The sequence below is a fragment of the Loxodonta africana genome, chromosome 1, assembly GCF_030014295.1.
Source record: "Loxodonta africana isolate mLoxAfr1 chromosome 1, mLoxAfr1.hap2, whole genome shotgun sequence".
NCBI classification, from domain to species: Eukaryota; Metazoa; Chordata; class Mammalia; order Proboscidea; family Elephantidae; genus Loxodonta; species Loxodonta africana.
In genome coordinates, this window is record NC_087342.1 from 118,145,934 (window position 1) to 118,169,531 (window position 23,598).

At 37.4% G+C, this 23,598-nt stretch overlaps 1 protein-coding gene across 1 annotated transcript in view; it reads left to right on the forward strand.

Moving 5' to 3' along the window:
- The first annotated feature begins 536 nt into the window (after nt 1-536).
- The window catches only part of TINAG (tubulointerstitial nephritis antigen), a 112,026-nt gene continuing 88,964 nt past the window's right edge, over nt 537-23,598 (forward strand). Inside the window, exons 1-3 of the mRNA XM_003404131.4 lie at nt 537-1,529; nt 22,189-22,252; nt 22,895-22,984. Of these exons, the coding sequence (XP_003404179.1) occupies nt 1,175-1,529; nt 22,189-22,252; nt 22,895-22,984 (509 nt within the window). The 5' untranslated portion in view covers nt 537-1,174. The remainder of the gene's footprint in view (nt 1,530-22,188; nt 22,253-22,894; nt 22,985-23,598) is intronic.

A 23,598-nucleotide genomic window follows, 5' to 3' on the forward strand; every position in this document is an offset into this window, starting at 1 on the left:
GAAGATAGTGATAAAATGAAGATAAAAGACTGAGTTGAATAATTTATGGAAAAAAGATGAGAAAAAAATTGAAAATTGCTATTGTGAATTACCCTTGGGGAGGAAGATCCTTGTTTTATAGGCAAATGACTTGGGACCGTAGAGAAGTGGTGAGCCCAAGGTCACAGAGCCAATTAAAGAGTAGCTTGGAGATCAGAGTCCAGGTCTTCTGATTACCAAGACAGGCCCTTTCCACTAGGCAATCCAGCTACTCTTGCTGAATCATCATCTGGTTGTCACAAATCCCTAATCCAAAGGGAGTTATTGTAGTTAATGAATAAATGCCGTAGGGCAAGACCCACTGTAAATGCACAGCTCTACAGAAACATGAAAGATGTGTTGACCTTTGAGTTTTCTTCACAACTCTATTCCCCCTGCAAGCTCTACAACAAGGAGTACTAGATTTTCTTGCCTATAAAATGCCTTCTGAATACTGCAGGTGCCTACATCCATGCCAAGTCGGGACTAAGGTCACCCTCAGGAAATTTCTAGCTGAATAAGGCTAGGATAACCTAAGCCTTGAAATCAAAATGCTTCTGGTAGATAAATGGGGTACAGATGGGAAATCAACCTAGTGTGTGACTAGGCATGATTTAGAGCAACTGTTATTGATATGGCAGATCCTAGCAGGCAATCTCAAGAGAGCTTTGATTTTAGTTGCAGTGCAAGTAGGTGGAATGAATAATTGCGTTTTTGACTTTTGCGTTTCCTGCATCTCACCAGTGGTTATTATAGCCATAATTTGGGCCATGTGTATTCCAGGGAGGTTTTTGATTTAGGAATATATATTTTTTGGGGTGGGAGGGCAAGCCATATTTAATGTATCATCTACACATAAGATTTTATGTAGATAATTTTATGGTGATGAAAAATGTTTATATTATATGAAATATAAATTTTTAACATTGGAGGAATGACAATGGTCTATTTCAAGTACTTACATTATCTTGGGCAAACACTGAAGTCCTTGATTAATGTTTAACTAGAAAAAGCTTGCTTGGTTCAAGTAAAGGATCAGTTTCAGGGTTCAGGCTGTTGTGTCTTGATGATTAGAATTTAGGCTCCAAGGAGAAGCCCCCAAAGCCAAGGGCAGTGGACATAACAGAAAGTGGGAGCCGAACCTGACGTCTAAAGAATGTGGGCTGGATACAAGATCTTAATCCTCTCCTATTTTACCACAGAAATTTGGATGGAAAAGCAGTATTTATCTCAAAGACAAGTGAACCCAGGAGCTTATTTGCCTAGAAATCACACCATTTTGGAAGGCACTCGATTCAAAAGAGCCATTTTCAAAGAGCAATACTGCAGACATTTTGGTTGTTGTAAAGACAGAGATGATGGCTGTGCCATTCAGTTCTATGAGGTGGATGCACTGTGTTACTGTGACAAATTCTGTGAAAGGGAAAATTCTGATTGCTGTCCTGATTACAAGTCCTTTTGCCGGGAAGAAGAAGAATGGTCTGATCATGCACAGCCTTGGTATCCAGAAGGTAGGCTTTGGGATTGTGTATAAGCATTATTCCAGCTATAATAACAAGATCTGATAAACTCTTTCTATTTTCTTTCCTTCTGCTTCTTTTTTTTAAATGTATGTACTTCTATTGTGATTGCCAAGGTAAATTTTTTGGGGGGGATTGTTAAAGTGCTTTTGTTTAGATGCAGGGTACCTGCATCATACCAGCACATTCAGAAATGTTCTGGTCTGGCGGCTTGAGTACTGGTTGGGAGCCTTTTTTTGAATACTCACTCAACACAAGGATTACTTAAAACTCTTTCCTTATAAAATGCATTGATATTAGGGCTTTCAAGTTGTTTGGAGTGTAATCTCTTAGAAAATCTCATGAAAGTCACAAGACTGAGCATCTACAGATTCATGAAATATTTTCTTTATTCTATGCAGCTTGTGGATGTCCTAGGATTAATTAGAACCTGTCATTTAGCAGTGCCATTAAAATAAGGGCAAAAAACAAAATGACATCAGCTACGCTCCTTGCTTAAACAATAACAAATAGGTTCTTCATGTGTCTTTGCTTTCTGTTGTTTTACTATGCCAGTCTGGAACTCTTTAAACTATTAAAAGGAAAAGAGGGCTTCATATAAAGTAATTATCAAGGGGTAGGATTGAGTGGATAAATAAAAATAATTCATAAGGAGGATAGTGATATTCACGATCTTTCTCTAATTATAGGAGAATGGTTGATATAACCAATCTTTGGAAAAATAAAAACCTGCAGCTGCACTCCTCTAAGGCTCTGTCTGCCCTCACAACAGAAGTCTTCTATCTCCCATCACATCAAATGTCTTGGGCAGAAACAGATTTAATCACAGATTTAATCACACTACTATAAAGGGGCAATGGTGACTAGAAATTACATTTAGAAGACAACTATCTTAAAATAAACTAGGGACTCAGTATCCCCATTTCAGAATCAGATCTCTACATGGCACATATATGTATGTCATGTTAGGGATTTCCACAGAACTGTCTTTTATCCCAGGCCTTTGTCCTTACCAATAAATAGTTCAATGAACATTTATTTCATCCTACTAAGTGCCAGATACCGTACTAGGCACTTATACTAGTCATTCACCAACGATTATTGATTGAATACCTCCACTGCACCAGGTATTGAGCTTGGTGCTAGGCAGCAATGGGGAAGAAAATAGACAAGGTCTCATGAAAGTCACTGTCAAGTGAGATGGGTTCATATATTTAACAAATTAACTGAATAATTGCAAATTGTGGTGCATGCTCTGAGGGAAACATTTAGGGTACTGTGAGAAAGTATAACAGAATATAACCTTAATATGTAATATACAAAATTAGCCTGGATAGGGGAATGGGTCAGAGAGTGAAGACTTTTAAACTGAGACTTTAGGGGGGAGGGGGAGTGAGCTGGAAAAGAGTTGACATCAGAGAGCTGCAGACCTGTGAGTGAAGACGTTGGCATGATCTCGAAACTGGAAGAAGGTCACCGTTTCTAGAGAATAATGACCAGGAGGTTGGGTGTTGACATGAGATGAGGTTTGAGAAGTGATTAGACGTCAGGTTATGCCACGCCATGTAGGCCATGTTAAAGATTTGGACTTAAGTCTGATTTATGAGAACTCATCGGAAGATGTTAAGTAGAAACAGTGAGCTTCACAGGTGTTTGACCTGTGCAGTTGCACAGGGCTTCATGCTCAGAAAAGCCCCACATTCAGTTTAATGCTATGCTGTTGCCATTTTGAAATTCTTAATAATTTTTTTTTTTTAAGTAAGGAGTTCTGTTACATATTGAGTTGTGTCCCACCAAAATATATGTTGTCAGTCTTAACCCCTATGCTTGTGGTTGTAATACCCTTTGGGAATGGGTTTCCTTTGTTATGTTAATGATACAGTATTAGCATAGGATGTGTCTTAAGTCAATCTGTTTTGAGATACCAAAAAAAAAAAAAAAAAAAAAATGGATTAAGCAGGCAAGAGAGGAAGCCCAAGCAGAGATAGGGGAAGACAGTTGCCCTACAACATGAAGATCAACAAGGAGCCAAGAAACAAGAACCTTCTTCCAGAGCCAACAGAGAGAGAAAGCATTATCCCTAGAGTTGGCACCCTGAATTCGAACTTCCAGTCTCCTAAACTGTGAGAAAATAAATTTCTTTTTGTTATAGCATCACTAGGTATCTAAGACAGACTTGAATTTTTTATTTTCCACTGGGCCCTGCAAATTAAATGGCCAATTCTGAGTACAAAAGTTATATTTGCATTGTTTAAAGATTGTGCTGGAAGACTGGAAGGCAGAAACAAGTGGAAGTGGAGAAATTAAGTAATAGATGATTGTAGTACTCTAGAAGGTGCTTCTCAAGCTATTGTGGTAAATGACCACCTTTTTATATTTTCAATCCCTCATGGAAATTATTTTTGTAAAATAGAAATCATGTGCTTGGATGTTGTATGATGTCCAATTGCTATAAAAATTTCAATAGACCTGTCCTCACTATTTGTACTTAATTCTTGGTAGACCAGTAGCAAACATTTCTCAGGCCTGTGCTCATCTATAGACCACATTTTTAGCAGTACTGGGAGATAAGAAAAGATGGCAGCTGGGCTAGGGTAGCAGCAGTGGGAATGAACTAAAGCCTGTAGATTTAAATGGATGAAAGTAGAAACTTCATAAAACATAGCTTACCCTTGAGAAATTAACAAAGGAGAAATACACATAAGGAGAGAATTTTAGCACAATAAGGTAATAGCTATGGGACAAATGTACTCACTATGATGGAACCCGGCAGGTTAGAGCTGAGATATAACATATGAAAAAAAAAAAAAAAGAATGAGCATTAATCCAAGGAACAAGATGAGAGGAGCAGGTCTGAGAATTCCTGGCTGAGAAAGTAGTACACACAGGATGAGGTTATAAGAAACTACACTGTACAGAATCAACAATTAGGTAGATGGGAAAAGAGGTAAGGAAGGATTAAATATTGGACAGCAAAAGAAGCTTATGTGTTAAAGGTCTCACATTGGCTTCCTGCCAGTCAAAAGATACGGCTTTTTGGCCCACATAGACAATAGTTTTTAATCAATTAAATAATTTTTTTTTTCCTTATCATCTGTGAGTGCAGAGCATTGAATTAATTAAGTTTTACTCAGCATACTATCGTCATTGGTCCATGAAGTTTCTTTCTTATTTACGGATGGTTCTATCATCTCTCTTTCTCTCTCTCTGTCTGTCTATCACGTATCTATTTAATCTTCTTTTATCTCATTCCCATCTCCCTCCATAGTTAATATGCCCTTTTTTTTACTTATATGAATCCTCTTTATTTTTCATTTTATTTTATTTATTGTGCTTTAGGTAAAATTTACAAATTATATCGGTTTCTCATACAAAAAATTATACACACCTTGCTATGTACTCCTAGCTGCTCTACTCCTAATGAGACAGCACATTCCTCCTCTCCACCCTGTATTCCCCGGGTCCATTCAACTAGCTCCTGTCCCCTTCTTCCTTCTCATCTTGCCACCAGACAGGAGTCGCCCACATAGTTTCAACTATCTACTTGAGCCAAGAAGCTCACTACTCACCAGTATCATTGTCTATCTTATAGTCCAGTCCCATCCCTGTCTGGAGAGTTGGCTTCAGGAATGGTTCCAAGCTTGGGCTAACAAAGGGTCTGGGGGCAATGACTGTCAGGGTCCCTTCAGTTTCAGTCAGACCATTAAGCCTAGTCTTTTTAAGAGAATTTCAGATCTGCATCCCACTGTTCTCCTGCTCCCTCAGGTATCCTCTGTTGTGTTCCCTGTCAGCAGAGTGATTGGTGGTAGCTGGGCACCATCTAGTTCTTCTGGTCTCAGGCTGATGGAGTCTCTGGTTTATGTGGCCCTTTCTGTCCCCTGGGCTCATCTTTACCATAGGTCTTTGGTGTTCTTCATTCTCCTTTGCTTCAGGTAGGTTGAGACCAATAGATGCATCTTAGATGGCCACTTGCTAAGACCCCAGCTGCCTCTCATGAAAGTGGGATGAAGAATGTTTTCTTAATATATTCTGTTATGCCAATTGACCTAGATGTCCCCTGAAACCATGGTCCCCAGACCCCCGTTCCTGCTATTCTGGCCTTCAAAGCATTTGGTTGTATTCAGGAAATTTCTTTGCTTTTGGTTTAGTCCAGTTGTACTGACTTCCCCTGTGTTGTGTGTTACCCTTCCCTTCACCTAAAATAATTTTTATTTATTATCTGGTTAGTGAATATCCCTCTCCCTCCCTCCTCACCCTCGTAACCATCAAAGAATATTTTCTTCTGTGTTTAAACTTTATCTAGATTTCTTATAATAGTGGTCTCATACAGTATTTGTCCTTCTGTAACTGACTAATTTTACTCAGCATAATGTCTTCCAGATTCCTCCAGGTTATGTTTCAGATTCATCATTGTTCTTAATAGTTGCATAGTATTCCATTGTGTGACTATACCATAATTTATTTCTCTATTCATCTGTTGATGGGCACCTTGGTTGCTTCCATCTTTTTGCTATTGTAAACAGTGCTGCTGTGAACATGGGTGTGCATATATCTGTTTGTGTGGAGGTTCTTATTTCTCTAGGATATATTCAAAGGAGAGCAATTGCTGGATTGCATGGTAGTTCTATTTCTAGCTTTTTAAGGAAGCAACAAACTAATTTTTATTATTTGCTTTCTTCTGGTGCCTAAGTGTTTCTTTTGTTGCTCTCTTTCTATTTGTTCAAGTTGTAGGATAATTCCTTGATTTTGGCCCTTTCCTCTTTTTGTATGTGTGCATTTATTTCAATAAATTGACCTCTGAGCACTGCGTTCGCTGTGTCCCAAAGGTTCTGATGGGAAGTGTTTTCATTCTCCTTGGATTCTATGAATTTCTTTATTCCATCCTTAATTTGTTCTATAATTCAATAGTTTTTGAGCAAAGTGCTTTTCAGTTCCCATGTGTTTGTCTTCTTTTCCCTACTTTTTCTGTTATTGGCTTCTAGTTTTATGGCTTTCTGGTCAGAGAAGATGTCTTCTAATATTTCAATATTTTGGATTCTGTTAAAGCTTGCTTTATGGCCTAATATGTGATCTATTCTAGAGACTGTTCCATGTGCTTTGGAAAAGAAAGTATACTTGTCTGCTGTTGGGTGGACTGTTCTGTATATGTCTGTGAGGTCATTTTGGCATTTAGCTCTTCCCTGAGCATCTTTCTGGATGTTCTGTCCTTCACTGAAAGTGGTGCGTTGAAGTCTCCTTCTAATATTGTGGAGCGATCTGTCTCACTTTTCAATGCTGTTAATGTTTATTTTAGGTATCTTGAAGACTTTCATTGGGTGCATAAATATTTAATATGGTAATATCCTCCTGGTTTTGTTTGATACTCTCCCTTTAGTCATTAGATAGTGTCTTTCCTTTTCCTTTGTGGTGATTTAACTTTGAAGTCTGCTTTTTCAGAAATTAGTATTGCCACTTCTGTTGTTTTTTGATTGTTGTTTGCTTGATTTTTTTTTTTTTTCCCATTTTGAGTTTTAGTTTGTTACTTTAAGTCTAAGGTGTGTCACTTGTAGCAGAATATAGCTGGATTATGTTTTTTTATCGAATCTGCAACTCTGTCTCTTTATTGGTGCATTAAGCCATTTACATTTAGCGTGATTATAGATAGGTATGAGTTTAGTGCTGTCATTTTGATGCCTTTTTTGTGTGTTGAGAGTTTCATTTTACTACTTTTTTTTATTAACTTTTATTGAGCTTCAAGTGAATGTTTACAAATCAAGTCAGACTGTCACGTATAAGTTTATATATACCTTACTCCGTACTCCCACTTCCTCTCCCCCTAATGAGTCAGCCCTTCCACTCTATCATTTAGTGACAATTTTGCCAGCTTCCAACTCTCTCTATCCTCCCATCCCCCCTCCAGACAGGAGATGCCAACACAGTCTCAAGTGTCCACCTGATGTAATTAGCTCACTCTTCATCAGCATCTCTCTCCTACCCACTGTCCAGTCCCTTTCATGTCTGATGAGTTGTCTTCGGGAATGGTTCCTGTCCTGGGCCAACAGGAGGTTTGAGGACCATGTCTGCCAGGTTTCCTCTAGTCTCAGTCAGACCATTAATTATGGTCTTTTCAAGAAAATTTGGGGTCTGCATCCCACTAATCTCCTGCTCCCTCAGGGGTTCTCTGTTGTGTTCCCTGTCAGGGCAGTCATCGATTGTGGCCGGGCACCAACTAGTTCTTCTGGTCTCAGGATGATGTAGGTCTCTGGTTCTTGTGGCCCTTTCTCTCTCCTGGGCTCTTAGTTATCCTGTGACCTTGGTGTTCTTCATTCTCCTTTGCTCCAGGTGGGTTGAGACCAATTGATGCATCTTAGATGGCCGCTTGTTAGCATTTAAGACCCCAGACGCCACATTTCAAAGTGGGATGCAGAATGTTTTCATAATAGAATTATTTTGCCAATTGACTTGGAAGTCCCCTTAAACCATGGTCCCCAAACCCCCGCCCTTGCTCCACTGACCTTTGAAGCATTCAGTTTATCCCGGAAATTTCTTTGCTTTTGGTCCAGTCCAATTGAGCTGACCTTCCATGTATTGAGTATAGTCCTTCCCTTCACCTAAAGCAGTTCTTATCTACTAATTAATCAGTAAAAAACCCTCTCCCACCCTCCCTCCCTCCCCCCCTCATAACCACAAAAGTTTGTGTTCTTCTCAGTTTATATTATTTCTCAAGATCTTATAATAGTGGTCTTATACAATATTTGTCCTTTTGCCTCTGACTAATTTCGCTCAGCATAATGCCTTCCAGGATCCTCCGTGTTATGTAATGTTTCACAGATTCGTCACTGTTCTTTATCGATGCGTAGTATTCCATTGTATGAATATACCACAATTTATTTAACCGTTCATCCATTGATGGACACCTTGGTCGCTTCCAGCTTTTTGCTATTGTAAACAGAGCTGCAATAAACATGGGTTGGCATATATCTGTTTGTGTGAAGGCTCTTATTTCTCTAGGGTATATTCCGAGGAGTGGGATTTCTGGGTTGTATGGTAGTTCTATTTCTAACTGTTTAAGATAACGCCAGATAGATTTCCAAAGTGGTTGTACCATTTTACATTCCACCAGCAGTGTATAAGAGTTCCAATCTCTCCGCAGCCTCTCCAACATTTATTATTTTGTGTTTTGGGGATTAATGCCAGACTTGTTGGAGTGAGATGGAATCTCATCGTGGTTTTAATTTGCATTTCTCTAATGGCTAATGATCGAGAGCATTTTCTCATGTATCTGTTAGCTGCCTGAATATCGTCTTTAGTGAAGTGTGTGTTCATATCCTTTGCCCACTTCTTGATTGGGTTGTTTGTCTTTTTGTGGTTGAGTTTTGACAGAATCATATAGATTTTAGAGATCAGGCGCTGGTGGGAGATGTCATAGCTGAAAATTCTTTCCCAGTCTGTAGGTGGTCTTTTTACTCTTTTGGCGAAGTCTTTAGATGAGCATAGGTGTTTGATTTTTAGGAGCTCCCAGTTATCTGGTTTCTCTTCATCATTTTTGGTAATGTTTTGTATTCTGTTTATGCCTTGTGTTAGGGCTCCTAGGGTTGTCCCAATTTTTTCTTCCATGATCTTTATCGTTTTAGTCTTTATGTTTAGGTCTTTGATCCCCTTGGAGTTAGTTTTTGTGCATGGTGTGAGGTATGGGTCCTGTTTCATTTTTTTGCAAATGGATATCCAGTTATGCCAGCACCATTTGTTAAAAAGACTATCTTTTCCCCAATTAACTGACACTGGGCCTTTGTCAAATATCAGCTGCTCATATGTGGATGGATTTATATCTGGGTTCTCAATTCTGTTCCACTGGTCTATGTGTCTGTTGTTGTACCAGTACCAGGCTGTTTTGACTACTGTGGCTGTATAATAGGTTCTGAAATCAGGTAGAGTGAGGCCTCCCACTTTCTTCTTTTTCAGTAATGCTTTGCTTATCCGAGGCTTCTTTCCCTTCTATATGAAGTTGGTGATTTGTTTCTCTATCACCTTAAAAAATGACATTGGAATTTGGATCGGAATTGCATTGTATGTATAGATGGCTTTGGGTAGAATAGACATTTTTACTATGTTAAGTCTTCCTATCCATGAGCAAGGTATGTTTTTCCACTTAAGTATGTCCTTTTGAATTTCTTGTAGTAGAGCTTTGTAGTTTTCTTTGTATAGGTCTTCTACATCCTTGGTAACATTTATTCCCAAGTATTTTATCTTCTTGGGGGCTATGTGAATGGTATTGATTTGGTTATTTCCTCTTCGATGTTCTTTTTGTTGATGTAGAGGAATGCAAGTGATTTTTGTATGTTTGTCTTATAACCTGAGACTCTGCCAAACTCTTCTATTAGTTTCAGTAGTTTTCTGGAGGATTCCTTGGGGTTTTCTGTGTATAAGATCATGTCATCTGCAAATAGAGATAATTTTACTTCCTCTTTGCCAATCCGGATGCCCTTTATTTCTTTGTCTAGCCTAATTGCTCTGGCTAGGACTTCTAGCACAATGTTGAATAAGAGCGGTGATAAAGTTCATCCTTGTCTGGTTCCCGTTCTCAAGAGAAATGCTTTCAGGCTTTCTCCATTTAGAGTGATGTTGGCTGTTGGCTTTGCATAGGTGCCCTTTATTATGTTGAGGAATTTTCTTTCAATTCCTATTTTGTTGAGAGTTTTTATCATATATGGGTGTTGGACTTTGTCAAATGCCTTTTCTGCATCAATTGACAAGATCATGTGGTTTTTGTCTTTTGTTTTTTTTATGTGGTGGATTACATTAATGGTTTTTCTAATATTAAACCAGCCTTGCATACCTGGTATAAATCCCACTTGGTCGTGGTGAATTATTTTTTTGATATGTTGTTGAATTCTATTGGCTAGAATTTTGTTGAGGATTTTTGCATCTATGTTCATGAGGGATATAGGTCTGTAATTTTCTTTTTTTGTGATGTCTTTGCCTGGTTTGGTATCAGGGAGATGGTGGCTTCATAGAATGAGTTGGGTAGTATTCCGTCATTTTCTATGCTTTGAAATACCTTCAGTAGTAGTGGTGTTATCTCTTCTCTGAAATTTGGTAGAACTCTGCAGTATAGCCATCTGGGCCAGGGCTTTTTTTTTGTTGGGAGTTTTTTGATTACCGTTTCAATCTCTTTTTTTGTTATGGGTCTATTTAGTTGTTCTACTTCTGATTGTGTTAGTTTGGGTAGGTAGTGTTTTTCCAGGAATTCATGCATTTCTTCTAGGTTTGCAAATTTGTTAGAGTACAATTTTTCATAATAATCTGATATGATTCTTTTAATTTCAATTGGGTCTGTTGTGATGTGGTCCTTCTCGTTTCTTGTTCGGGTTATTTGTTTCCTTTCCTGTATTTCTTTAGTCAGTCTAGCCAATGGTTTATCAATTTTGTTAATTTTTTCAAAGAACCAGCTTTTGGCTTTGTTAATTCTTTCAATTGTTTTTCTGTTCTCTAATTCATTTAGTTCAGCTCTAATTTTTATTATTTGTTTTCTTCTGGTGCCTGTTGGATTCTTTTGTTGCTCACTTTCTATTTGTTCAAGTTGTAGGGACAGTTCTCTGATTTTGTCTCTTTCTTCTTTTTGTATGTGTGCCTTTATTGATATAAATTGGCCTCTGAGCACTGCTTTTGCTGTGTCCCAGAGGTTTTGATAGGAAGTGTTTTCATTCTCGTTGCATTCTATGAATTTCCTTATTCCCTCCTTGGTGTCTTCTATAACCCAGTCTTTCTTCAGGAGGGTATTGTTCAGTTTCCAAGTATTTGATTTCTTTTCCCTAATTTTTCTGTTATTGATTTCTACTTTTATTGCCTTGTGGTCTGAGAAGATGCTTTGTAATATTTCGATGTTTTGGATTCTGCAAAGGTTTGTTTTATGACCTAATATGTGGTCTATTCTAGAGAATGTTCCATGTGCGCTAGAAAAAAAAGTATACTTTGCGGCAGTTGGGTGGAGAGTTCTGTATAAGTCAATGAGGTCAAGTTGGTTGATTGTTGTAATTAGGTCTTCCGTGTCTTTATTGAGCTTCTTACTGGATATCCTGTCCTTCTCCGAAAGTTGTGTGTTGAAGTCTCCTACTGTAATTGTGGAGGTGTCTATCTCACTTTTCAGTTCTGTTAAAGTTTGTTTTATGTATCTTGCAGCCCTGTCATTGGGTGCATAAATATTTAATATGGTTATATCTTCCTGATCAATTGTCCCTTTTATCATTATGTAGTGTCCTTCTTTATCCTTTGTGGTGGATTTAAGTTTAAAGTCTGTTTTGTCAGAGATTAATATTGCTACTCCTCTTCTTTTTTGCTTATTGTTTGCTTGATATATTTTTTTCCATCCTTTGAGTTTTAGTTTGTGTCTCTAAGTCTAAGGTGTGTCTCTTGTAGGTAGCATATAGACGGATCGTGTTTCTTTATCCAGTCTGAGACTCTCTGTCTCTTTATTGGTGCATTTAGTCCATTTACGTTCAGCGTAATTATAGATAAGTGTTTAGTGTTGTCATTTTGATGCCTTTTTATGTGTGTTGTTGACAATTTCATTTTTCCACTTACTTTTTTGTGCTGAGACATTTTTCTTTGTAAATTGTGAGATCCTCATTTTCATAGTATTTGACTTCATGTTTGTTGAGTCGTTACGTTTTTCTTGGCCTTTATTTTGAGTTATGGAGTTGTTATACCTCTTTGTGGTTACCTTAATATTTACCCCTATTTTTCTAAATTAAAACCTAACTTGTATTGTCCTATATCGCCTTGTATCCCTCTCCATATGGCAGTTCTATGCCACCTGTATTTGGTCCCTCTTTTTGATTACTGTGATCTTTTACATATTGACTTCAATGATTCCCTGTTTTGACCATTTTTTTTTAATTAATCTTAATTTGTTTTTGTGATTTCCCTATTTGAGTTGATATCAGGATGTTCTGTTTTGTGACCTTGTGTTGTGCTGGTATCTGATATTATTGGTTTTCTGACCAAACAATTTCCTTTAGTATTTCTTGTAGCTTTGGTTTGGTTTTTGCAAATTCTCTAAGCTTGTGTTTATCTGTAAATATCTTAATTTTGCCTTCATATTTCAGAGAGAGTTTTGCTAGATATATGATCCTTGGTTGGCAGTTTTTCTCCTCCAGTGCTCTGTATATGTCATCCCATTGCCTTCTTGCCTGCATGGTTTCTGCTGAGTAGTCTGAACTTATTCTTATTGATTCTCCCTTGAAGGAGACCTTTCTTTTCTCCCTGGCTGCTTTTAAAATTTTCTCTTTATCTTTGGTTTTGGCAAGTTTGATGATAATAGGCCTTAGTGTTTTTCTTTTTGGATCAATCTTAAATGGGGTTCGATGAGCGTCTTGGATAGATATCCTTTCGTCTTTCATGATTTCAGGGAAGTTTTCTGTCAGCAGATCTTCAACTATTTTCTCTGTGTTTTCTGTCCTCCCTCCCTGTTCTGGGACTCCAATCACATGCAAGTTATCCTTCTTAATAGAGTCCCACATGATTCTTAGGGTTTCTTCATTTTTTTAAATTCTTTTATCTGATTTTTTTTCAGCTATGTTGGTGTTGATTCCCTGGTCCTCCAGATGTCCCAGTCTGCATTCTAATTGCTCGAGTCTGCTCCTCTGACTTCCTACTACGTTGTCTAATTGTGTAATTTTATCGTTAATCTTTTGGATTTCTGCATGCTGTCTTTCTATGGATTCTTGCAATTTATTAATTTTTCCACTATGTTCTTGAATAATCTTTTTGAGTTCTTCAACTGTTTTATCAGTGTGTTCCTTGGCTTTTTCTGCAGTTTGCCTTATTTCATTTCTGAGGTCATCCCTGATGTCTTGAAGCATTCTGTAAATTAGTTTTTTATATTCTGTATCTGATAATTCCAGGACTGTATCTTCATTTGGGAAAGATTTCGATTCTTTTGTTTAGGGGGTTGTAGAAGCTGTCATGGTCTGCTTCTTTATGTGGTTTGATATTGACTGCTGTCTCCGAGCCATCACTGACTGGGACGCTGGCTCCAGGCTCCAAAAACAGTCGCTGCTTCTCCGTAGTTGTTCGTTCTCCGTCTCTGTCACTCAGGTCAACTCTTTAAATCTGTGTTTGTTGTTCAGGGTTCATAGATTGTCATGTATGTGATCGATTCACTTGTTTTTACGAGTCTTTGTTGCAAGAGGGATCCGAGGTAGCGTCTACCTAGTCAGCCATCTTGGCCCCAACCTCTCTGTAGGGGACTTTTCGTTTATCCCTAGCCACTCTTGAAATTCTCTCTTTATCTTTGGTTTTGGCAAGTTTCATTATAGTATGTATTGATGACTTTCTTTTGAAATCTACCTTATGTGGAGTTCGATGAGTGTCTTGGATAGATATTTTCTCATGTCTCATGATATCGGGGAAGTTTTGCGCCAACAAATCTTCAGCAATTCTCTCTGTATTTTCTGTTATCCTTCCCTGTTCTGGTTCTATAATCACTTGTAGGTTATTTCTCTTGATACAGTCCCACATGATTCTTAGGTTTCTTCATTTTTTAAAATTCTTTTATCTGCTTCTTTTTCGAATACATGGTTGCCAGGTGTTTTATCTTCAGTATTACTAATTCTGCCTTTCATTTCCTCAATTCCACACCTCTGACTGTCTATTGAGTTTTTCTCATTCTGAAATTTTATTGTTAAGGTTCTGAATTTCTGATTATTGTCTCTGTATGGATTCTTGCAGCCTGTTAAAATTTTCATTATGTTCTTATATAACCTTCTTAATTTCCTCAACTGCTTTATCTCTTTGCTCTTTAGCTTGTTCTGTGTTTTGCCTGATGTCATTCCTAAAGTCTTGAACACTTCTGTGTATTAATCTTTTGTATTCTACATCTGGTAATTCCAGTAAGACACCATCATTCAGAAGATTTCTTGATTGTTTTGAGAGCTTGTTGAAGTGATCATGGTCTGGTTCTTTATGTAATTTGATATTGACTGTTGTCTCCGAGCCAGCTATAAGTTATTGTATTAATTTACTTTATGTTTGCTTACTGTATCTTAGCTTCTTGCTTTGTTTTGTTTTGATATGCCCAAATAGGCTGCTTAAGTGAGCTAGCTTGATTATTTTTGCCTTTGAAGCTCTAACATCTTGTCACCAGATGGCTACAGCTGATACCAGGTATGTGAGCCTAGGAGTCCATTCACTTTTCTTGTATGGATTCAGCTTAGGTGTCCAGGTAGTTGGTCATCAAGTGTGTGCTATATGGTGCAGGCTCTGTCCTACAGTCTTACAGGGACAGTGGTGATTGGTGTAGGCACAGGTATCTGGTTTCAGCAGGTGGTCACACTCTGAATAAGGCAGGGGGCTGACAACTATCCCCCGAGTGTCTTTGAGGAAAACATGTTCCTGTTGCCTAAAGCACACAGGTGGGTGGGTTCTGTAGCCGGACCATGGGCACCCACTGCTTTTGGTTGTAAGGACTAGGAGGTACCACTTATCCTTGGACTTCTGTTACAGATAGCTAAGTGATGAGGGTGGAGCCTCCAGTCCTTCGGCCCCTGATGTGGGTAGGTAAGGACCCTGTTTAATAGGCAAAGTGGTGTCAAACATAAAAAAACCACCTCTCTGCTGAAAACCTGAAACAATTGCAGTCTGCCAACAAGGGCCTATTCTCCTGAAATAGGCCCACACAGGTCCATGCAGGGGTGAAAAATATTCAAAGTCCATGGACTGTTTGTGCCTGGACAAGAGCTGCTTTTGTCCAGAGCTCCCCAGCTTAGTGGAGCTAGCAGATTATCTTTTCCCCCAATTGTTAATTTATTCTTTCTCCAGGGTGGGAGAATGGCTCAGGATGCACCGCAGGACCTATCTCAGGCTCAGGGAAATCAACAGTCACTGAAGCAGGCTTAGGGGCTGAGGGTGAAGTAAAATAAATGCAAGTACTTAGCTTTTGCTGAGAGGTGCGCTCTTCTCTGGTTCCGGAGGTATGAGTAGGCTATGCAGTTCGCAGTCTCTCCCTGAGGAAACCACGTCCAGAGCTCTACCACCCGCTCCACTACAGTTGCTCCAGTCATCATGCCTGAGGGTTCCTTCCGAGTCAGGTCAGGCAACTTCTTGCTGCTTCTATCTGTCTCTCCCTACCCCTGCCTCTCAGTACATTTTCTAACTCTGCCTTTGACATTCAGGGCTCTTAGTTTGTCATATATATAATCGTTGAATTTTTTTTTTGGGTCTTTGTTGTAAGAGGGATCACCAGAAGCATCTGACTACTCTGCCATCTTGGAACTGCCTCTCCGAGTTTTTCTTGAGATGCATATCCCATTCAGAAAAATAATTGTTACTTCTTCAATGTCCATTTTTGCTTGAGAGAAGGAATTTTGCTAAGAGTTTAATTTAGGGTCACATTTTTGGTAGAACTTATGTTCCAGGTGTACTTTTTACCGTACTCATTATGGAAAGATACAATTAATCATTTTATTTAGTACCAAATAGTTTATATTATACTATAATTGCTATTACTAAAGAAAAATTTTTTTCTTTTACTTCCCCTTGTATGAAAGTAACTGGCTGAAAACAATAGTACTATACTACATTGAAATATGTGGAAAATTAACTGAAATAAAAAAATGATAAATTACTTATACTATTTTTATGCTTGTATAAAGCAACTTTCCTCTGAGATGCTATGCTGTACACTGATCTATTAAATGTTATTTTTAAAATTGTCTAGTTACATGGTATTGTCTAGTTCTCTCTACTATCCTCTACCCTCAAAGCTTTCTTAAATCCATGATGTAAAACTATGTATATTGTCTTAAGGATTAAAAAAATAAATAAGTCACTTTTGTATAAACTAGAAGTAGGAAGTCTCAGTAAATCTTTCTTTCTTTTTTTTTCCTGCATAACTGATGGTAACTTCTAGTATTTGGAGAATTTCAAATGTCAGAGACAGAACACAAATGATAGGGTTTGAATCAGAGCCTAAATGGATTTTCTAGACAGCATCTTTTGGTCTAACATATCTTAAAGAAGGAACCCACTACACATTTTGTTGTGGACAGAATTAAGCTAATTTGATTCCTCACTACTTTATGTCTTATTGATTAAAAATGTAGGCTACTGACATGTTGAATTGGATGAGTTATTCCTTCACAACCTACTTAACTAGATTATAGTGATGACAAATCACAGTCCAAATTCTGCCACACATCCCAGTAGTTACAAAAATATATATGGAAAGGAGGTACAAACAAACCAATTAGTAAGCTTTGGGAAGTCTCAAGACACTGTCTTAAATGTGTTCTCATGTTCATCCTGGGTAAAAAATTTCCTGGAAGCTCATGTGATAATATTATGGAGGTAGAACTCTGTTACTTTTACTGTGGGTACCAACGAAGGAGAAATCTTCCTGCCCAGTGGCTGAATACAGGGGTGTTTATAGATCAATCCTGTGGTACCAGGTCTAAGAGTTTAGGCTTTTTGCCTTGAGAGATACATATAAACTCTGAGGTATAAAAGATGGGTAGTAACTTCAAAATATTTTAGCTAATCCGCATAAATTGAAAACTATTAATTTAACCAGTAAGAGCTGATTACTTATATCCATTATGCTGATTAATAAGTTACTAATTTTACCAATGAAAGCCCATTTCTGACATTCATTATACTAATACTCAAAGGCTCTAGTGTTGATCAAAACATGGATAATGGAAACACTTGTAACAGCTGTCCTGGAGTCTGGCCTTTCAAAGTGAATGCTCCTGATCACCCCTGGGGTGTGGATTCCTCATTAGAGCAAGTAACTGAGGCCCTAAAATGAAGCTCAGAACAGCACAGATATTTATAACATAGTGCCTATGCTGAAGCATTTTAAAATAAATTCCAGACATCATATTATTTTTTTCTCAAATCAATTAAGACTAACTATTTCACTCTCTAAATTCTGATTTGCCTACTTTTGTTTTAGAGGCTGCTGCATTTTAAAAACTCCCTTAACTTTAACTGTCATTAGATTTCTCTTTGTCAAGATGCTACATGAGTAACAGATTTGACTAACTCACTCTGAGGGCTTCATACATATTTCACTGAGACAATAAAGCCATCAGATAGTAATTCTCTCATTTCTCAACTACTGTAGTTTTCAACTACTTCCATTTGTGTTACTCCTAAACGGAGTGGATTCCTCCTCTTGAGTGCTTAATTCCATCCTCTCTTGTCTTTTCAATATATTCTTGCAATACTCTTCCTCTCTCTCTCTCCCTCTTTGTCTCTCTCCTGTAGTATCATTTTCTCCTTCTCTCTGAAATGAATGGATATATTTTGGAGGCAGAGCCTCCACAATATATGTGTATCTTTTAACTTTAAAAGAAGTGTTTATGTATCTTTTAACTTTAAAAAAACTATGCTTAACTCCATGTCCTTAACCAGCTATCACTCCACTTCTGTCTTTCCTTTGATGGCAAAATATTTCAAAGAAATGTTTTGCTTCCTTACTAAAAAGTCTCTCATCAGCCCATTCCTACAGGACATCGCTCCCTGCTACTTCACTGAAACCTCTCTTTGAAAATTTATTGTGGACTTCCATGTTACCTCATGGCAATTTTCAGATGTCTGTTCTTTTCTTGACCCCTCAGCAATATTCCTCAAAGTTGACAACTGCTTGTATGAAATACTTTATTCTCTTGATTTCCATGACACCACCCTCTCCTGAATTCATTGCTTCCTCAAAAGCCACTCCTTTCCAGTTTCCTCTGCTGGATGCCTGTCTGTCTGCTGGAGTGTTTTGAGCTCAGTCCTAGACACCTTTCTCTGACCTACGTATACTTTGCCCAGCGTCTTCTTATTTAGTATCAAGGCTTTTAAAAAATCCACAAATGTTGATATCTTCCAAATTACTGCTGCAGTCCTTAATTAACTCTGGACTTCCATAAAATACTGCTTATTTGGCATCTCCTTTAGAATGACTAATCTAGATCTAACCTAAATCTAAAACATGCAAAGCAGAACTCTTGATTTCTTGCTACAAGCCTGCTCCTTATTTGCGTAATAGTTTCACTGTTCCTGTATTGCTCAAGCCCAATTCCTAATGAAATATCCTTGATGTTTCTTCCTTATTCCCCAAGCTCAATCTGTGAGCAAATCCTGTTGGCTCTACCTCCAAAATATATCCATTTACTTCTCTGTTTGCTACTATCATGCTAACCCTTCATTGCTCTGGGGAACCTTCACTCCAGCCAGCACAGCGGGAATGGTGAGGACAGAGGCGTGGGCAGAGATATTTTGGATAAGGCTTGTAGGCCATGGTAAGAAGTTTGGATTTTATTCTAGATTAGATGGGAAACAATTGAAGGATATTTAGCGGGGAGTGGCATGATTTATACATTAAAAGATCTCTAAATGCTCTATGGGGAATGAAAGGTACACCAAACTTGGGAAGGATTAAAGCAAAGGAGTGGACTGTGTGTCTGAATTGTGTAGAAGCTGATGCTTCACTATGTCATCGCCTTGACCAGGGTCAGATATAACTGATTATGGTTTATACATTTTTATGTTTTTATTTTTATGGTAAAATATAAGTAACACATTTCCCACTTCAATGTTTTTCACGTGCTTACTTCAGTGAGACCAATTACATCAGTTATGCTGTGCGACTTGACTATAGTTTATTCCACCTCTCAAGTGAGATTAGAGTGAAAGTGGTTTCTCATAGTTAATTCTGGCTTGATATTAGGGAAGGATGCCCAAGAAACAGATCTCTTGTTAACATTAGATTTAGTGCTTATGATTTGAGTAAGCCTGGTTGATGGCTTTCTTTTGACCTGGATTATGGGTCAGAGAAGGGGCCCTTAGGGCCTTTGTTATGAAGGGAGCTTTCGGACCTTTTTTACTTCTATACTCTTTACCTATATGTGTTCAACAGGTGAGATTCATGGTGTATGATTAAAAATCAGTTTTGTTGCAGCCATCTAAGGTACAACTACTGGTCTCTACTTGTTAGAAGCAAAAGAGAAAGAAGGGAATCAAAGTCTCAGAGAAGAAACTAGTCTGTAGGGCTAATAACCTACATGAGTCATGGCTTCATCTACCTTGAGACCAGAAGAACTAGACCAGGGCCACAACAGATGAACCCTGATAGAATGGGAGAAAAATGCAGAACAGAATTCAAATTTTTAAAATGTCCAGACATAGTGGACCAGTTGAGACTGAAGACTCCCTGAAACTATAGCCCTGAGATACTCTTTAAACCTTGAAACAAAACTATCTCCTGAAGTCACCTTTTAGCAAAATAACAGATTGACGCACAAAATAAAAGATATTATCTGTGAGTACAATGAGCCATTAAAAAACCATCTGTGTGAGACCAAAAAGTCAACAATTACTCTAAAGCAAAGAGAAGAAGATAAGGGAGTAGGGAAATAGAGTACCTGAAATGGAACAATCAGAATACAATTAAAGAGAATGTTGGCAGATCGTAAAAAATGTAACTAATGTCATTGAACAATTTGTATAAAAATTGTCAGATGGGAATCTAATTTTCTGTGCAAACTTTCACCAAAAACACAATAAAATATAATAAAAAAAAATCAGTTTTGTTTTTGTCCCACTCTCCCTTTAAAAATGGTAGGAAAGTAGGGCTCTGACCATTGAATGAAAACTTGGATCGTTGCATGAATTTTCTGTTGCTTAAAAAAAAAAAAAAAATTTTTTTTTTTTGTACATAATGGAGCCTTGGTGGTACGGTGATGAAGAGCTTGGCTGCTAACCAAAAGGTCGGCAGTTCAAATTCACCAGCCACTCCTTGAAAACCCTGTGGGGCAGTTCTACTGTCTACTACAGGGTTGCTTGCTATGGATTAGAACCAACTCAACGGCAAAGGATTTTTTTTTCCTATAGGTAGTACAGGGTCTCTTTAAGTTTTGCGCTACTTAATGTCAGTTCGGTTATTAAATGCATTCAATTTCGTGTAATAATTCGAACTCCAAACTTTATTTAAAGTTAAATTTTCTCCACTCCCTGAATTTGCTGCAGCAAAAAGCCTGCTGTCTAGGAAAGAGGTGGTTTTCATCTCTCTTCGCATGATTGTGGAGTGGCAAAAACCCATGGGAAGGGGGTGAATAGATTTAAATACATGGATATTTTGATTCATTAAGCAAAATGTGAACTGAGAAAACGTTGTAAATGCTGAGTAGGGGCAGTTGTGAAATCTTTTTGATGAACAATTGAAAAAACAAAAAACAGGATAGGTAACTCCATAAGTGGGTTTGGAGAAATTTTGGCCAGAAATTAAGCCAGTTCCCTTGGAATGCTTTCTAAACATGTATACTTTTCCCTATGATTTTATGAATCAAAAGTTAGAATTTATTTTAATTAAGGGCCATTAGTGTGATCTATTAATTATATGCTTCTCTCAAAAAAATTTCACCAAAGTAGAGTCTCTTGCTACTTCAATGTGAATTTTAAATTTGTGAAAATTATATTTTTGGAAGGGATTTAACTTATAACTACGTACTATTTTCGCAATATCTCAGTGATGGTTTTCTGATAATAGTGATCCATCACTGGGTTCTTTTGAGTAGTTCATGTGATCTGTTTAACTAGTTAACAACCGTTTTTAGGTACTAGTTAAGAAACATTTGGATTTGAAATATAAATGACTACAATCTTATGAATTTTTCTCTTGATCTAAATCCTGAAGAAAAAAATAGAATTCATATTTCTAAAGTGAATTCAAAGAAATAGCTTTATATTTTGATCCAAAACTATGGGCTACTTGGTCTAGTCATGTACAATTAATTATGCTCACTGAAAAGACTTTATTATAATATTTGAATAGTTTTTTTTTTTTTAATGAGAAATGTCTCAAATTGATTCAAGCCCTCTTTTATTCTGTATCTTTTTAAATACATTAATTATTTTTGAGAATGATTTGTCATTAATTCCTTGGTGTCATGGATTGAATTATGTCTCCCCAAAAATATGCGCATCAATTTGGCTTAGCCATGATTCTGGTATCCTGTGATTTTCCTATATGTTGTAAATCTGGCCTCTATGATGTTAGTGAGGGAGGATGGGTGGCAGTTGTGTTAGGGAGGGAGGACTCAACCTACAAGGCTGGATTGTGTCTTGAGGCAATCTCTTGAGATATAAAAGAAAGAAGTGAGCAGAGAGACAGGGGGACCTCATACCACCAAGAAAGCAGTGCCAAGGGCAAAGTGCGTCCTTTAGACCTGAGTCCCTGTGCTGAGAAGCTCCTAGTTCTGGGGAAGATTCACAAGAAGGCTGACAGAGAGAAAAAGCCTTCCCCTGGAGCTGACACCCTGAATTTGGACTTTTAGCCCACTTTACTTGAGAAAATAAACTTCTCTTTGTTAAAGCCATCCACTTGTGGTATTTCTGTTATAGCAGCACTAGATGACTAAGACACTTGGTAATCTAGTCGTCATGTTTTCAAGTCCTCTCTGTTGGATCATAATATGAATTTTAAAGATAAAAACTCATGGAACAAGCCCAGGAAAATTATATGTATAAACCTTGACACAAACCAAATGTGGATTATTATCAGATTAGCACTAAATATTTTTCCATATTTGAGAAATTAGACATGAATTTTGATTACTTCTTGTGTTAATGCACTTTTCTGCTAAATTTTTTGCATTTTTTATCTGTTTATATGGTATGTTGACAGGTTGCCTCAGAGATGGTCAATGTTATGAAGAAGGATCAGTAATTAAAGAAAACTGCAATTCCTGGTAATGAATTTAAGTGGCATAGAACTGAATTCTACTGTCTGTGTATGTTTTCTTCAAATAATAGAAATATTTGTGAAACTGAGCATATATTTGAAAACAGATGGGTGAAGTCATAAGACATCACATATCTGTAGCTTTTTTTTTTATCAGCTCATTTAATTTTAATGAGTGTTAAAAATCTAACCATGAATGTATATTTTAATGCTTGATTTTGATGGTCTTGACAACGAGTGTTCATAATACAGCAGACATTAGGTATTAAACATACTTCTTTATCACAGGCATATCATGTTTCCTTGAGCACAATAATAGTATCTAGCATAACTGCTTTAAAAAGATAAGCCTGCAGAAAGTTTCCAAATACAAATACAGTGATCTACTGTCTAAATTGTCTTGTTTTCAAAATTCAAGGAATGCGTGCTCATTTCTTTTATTAATTTTCTGGAGTAGAAGATCAGAGCAACTTGAATGGTAGCTTATGCATGTGTTAAGATTTACTTTGTCAAGAATCAAATAGCCAAATGGCTGACATTAATCTAGAAATTATGTTTTATGCCTTAACAATGTGTTACTGCTGTTGCTAATTTTGAAATGTACTCCATAAGGGCCAGTCCATTTTTGTATTTTGTTCTATCTTTGTAGCACCTGCTCAGGACAGCAATGGAAATGTTCCCAGCATGTATGCCTTGTTCGTCCAGAATTAATTGAATATGTCAATAAAGGAGACTATGGGTGAGGAAATTTGGCTTTATAGGCTTTCTGGCACCCCCATTTACTCTTCTGGTTTCAAATGATGTATCTCCTATCATTTCCTTCCAAAAATGGTCATGATTTAATAAAGAAAGAGTGGGAGAGAGATGAGAGATTGAAAGGCATATGAAATTGGAATACATAAGAGATGAACATTAAATAATTGAAAATTTGAAAAATACAAATAAGAAGGAAGAAAGATATAGCTTTTGCCTAGGACAGAATAATGTCACGGCGTGAGTGAGGAGAGTGGAGGGAGCTTTACTTTCAATAAATATTCATACAATACCAGGAAGTGAGCAGAATTTATTTAGTCTTGTTAATTATCTTTCCCTCCCTTTCTGCTCTGACCCAGGTAATCATCCAACATAGACAATTACCCTGAGTAGAGTCTTCCCCTAAAATGGCAATATTCTATCTTGATGATCCCCCAAATAACTAGTCTATCTAGTCATTTCACTGAAATGGCTGACATCTAACCAATTTCACTTGGAATTAAGTCAAAAGACAGGCTGAGCCACTTTACTTTGCTAGTAAACTAAAGATAGGGATGATTGACACTTAAATATTGGAAATAATTGTTACTCTCCTACAGA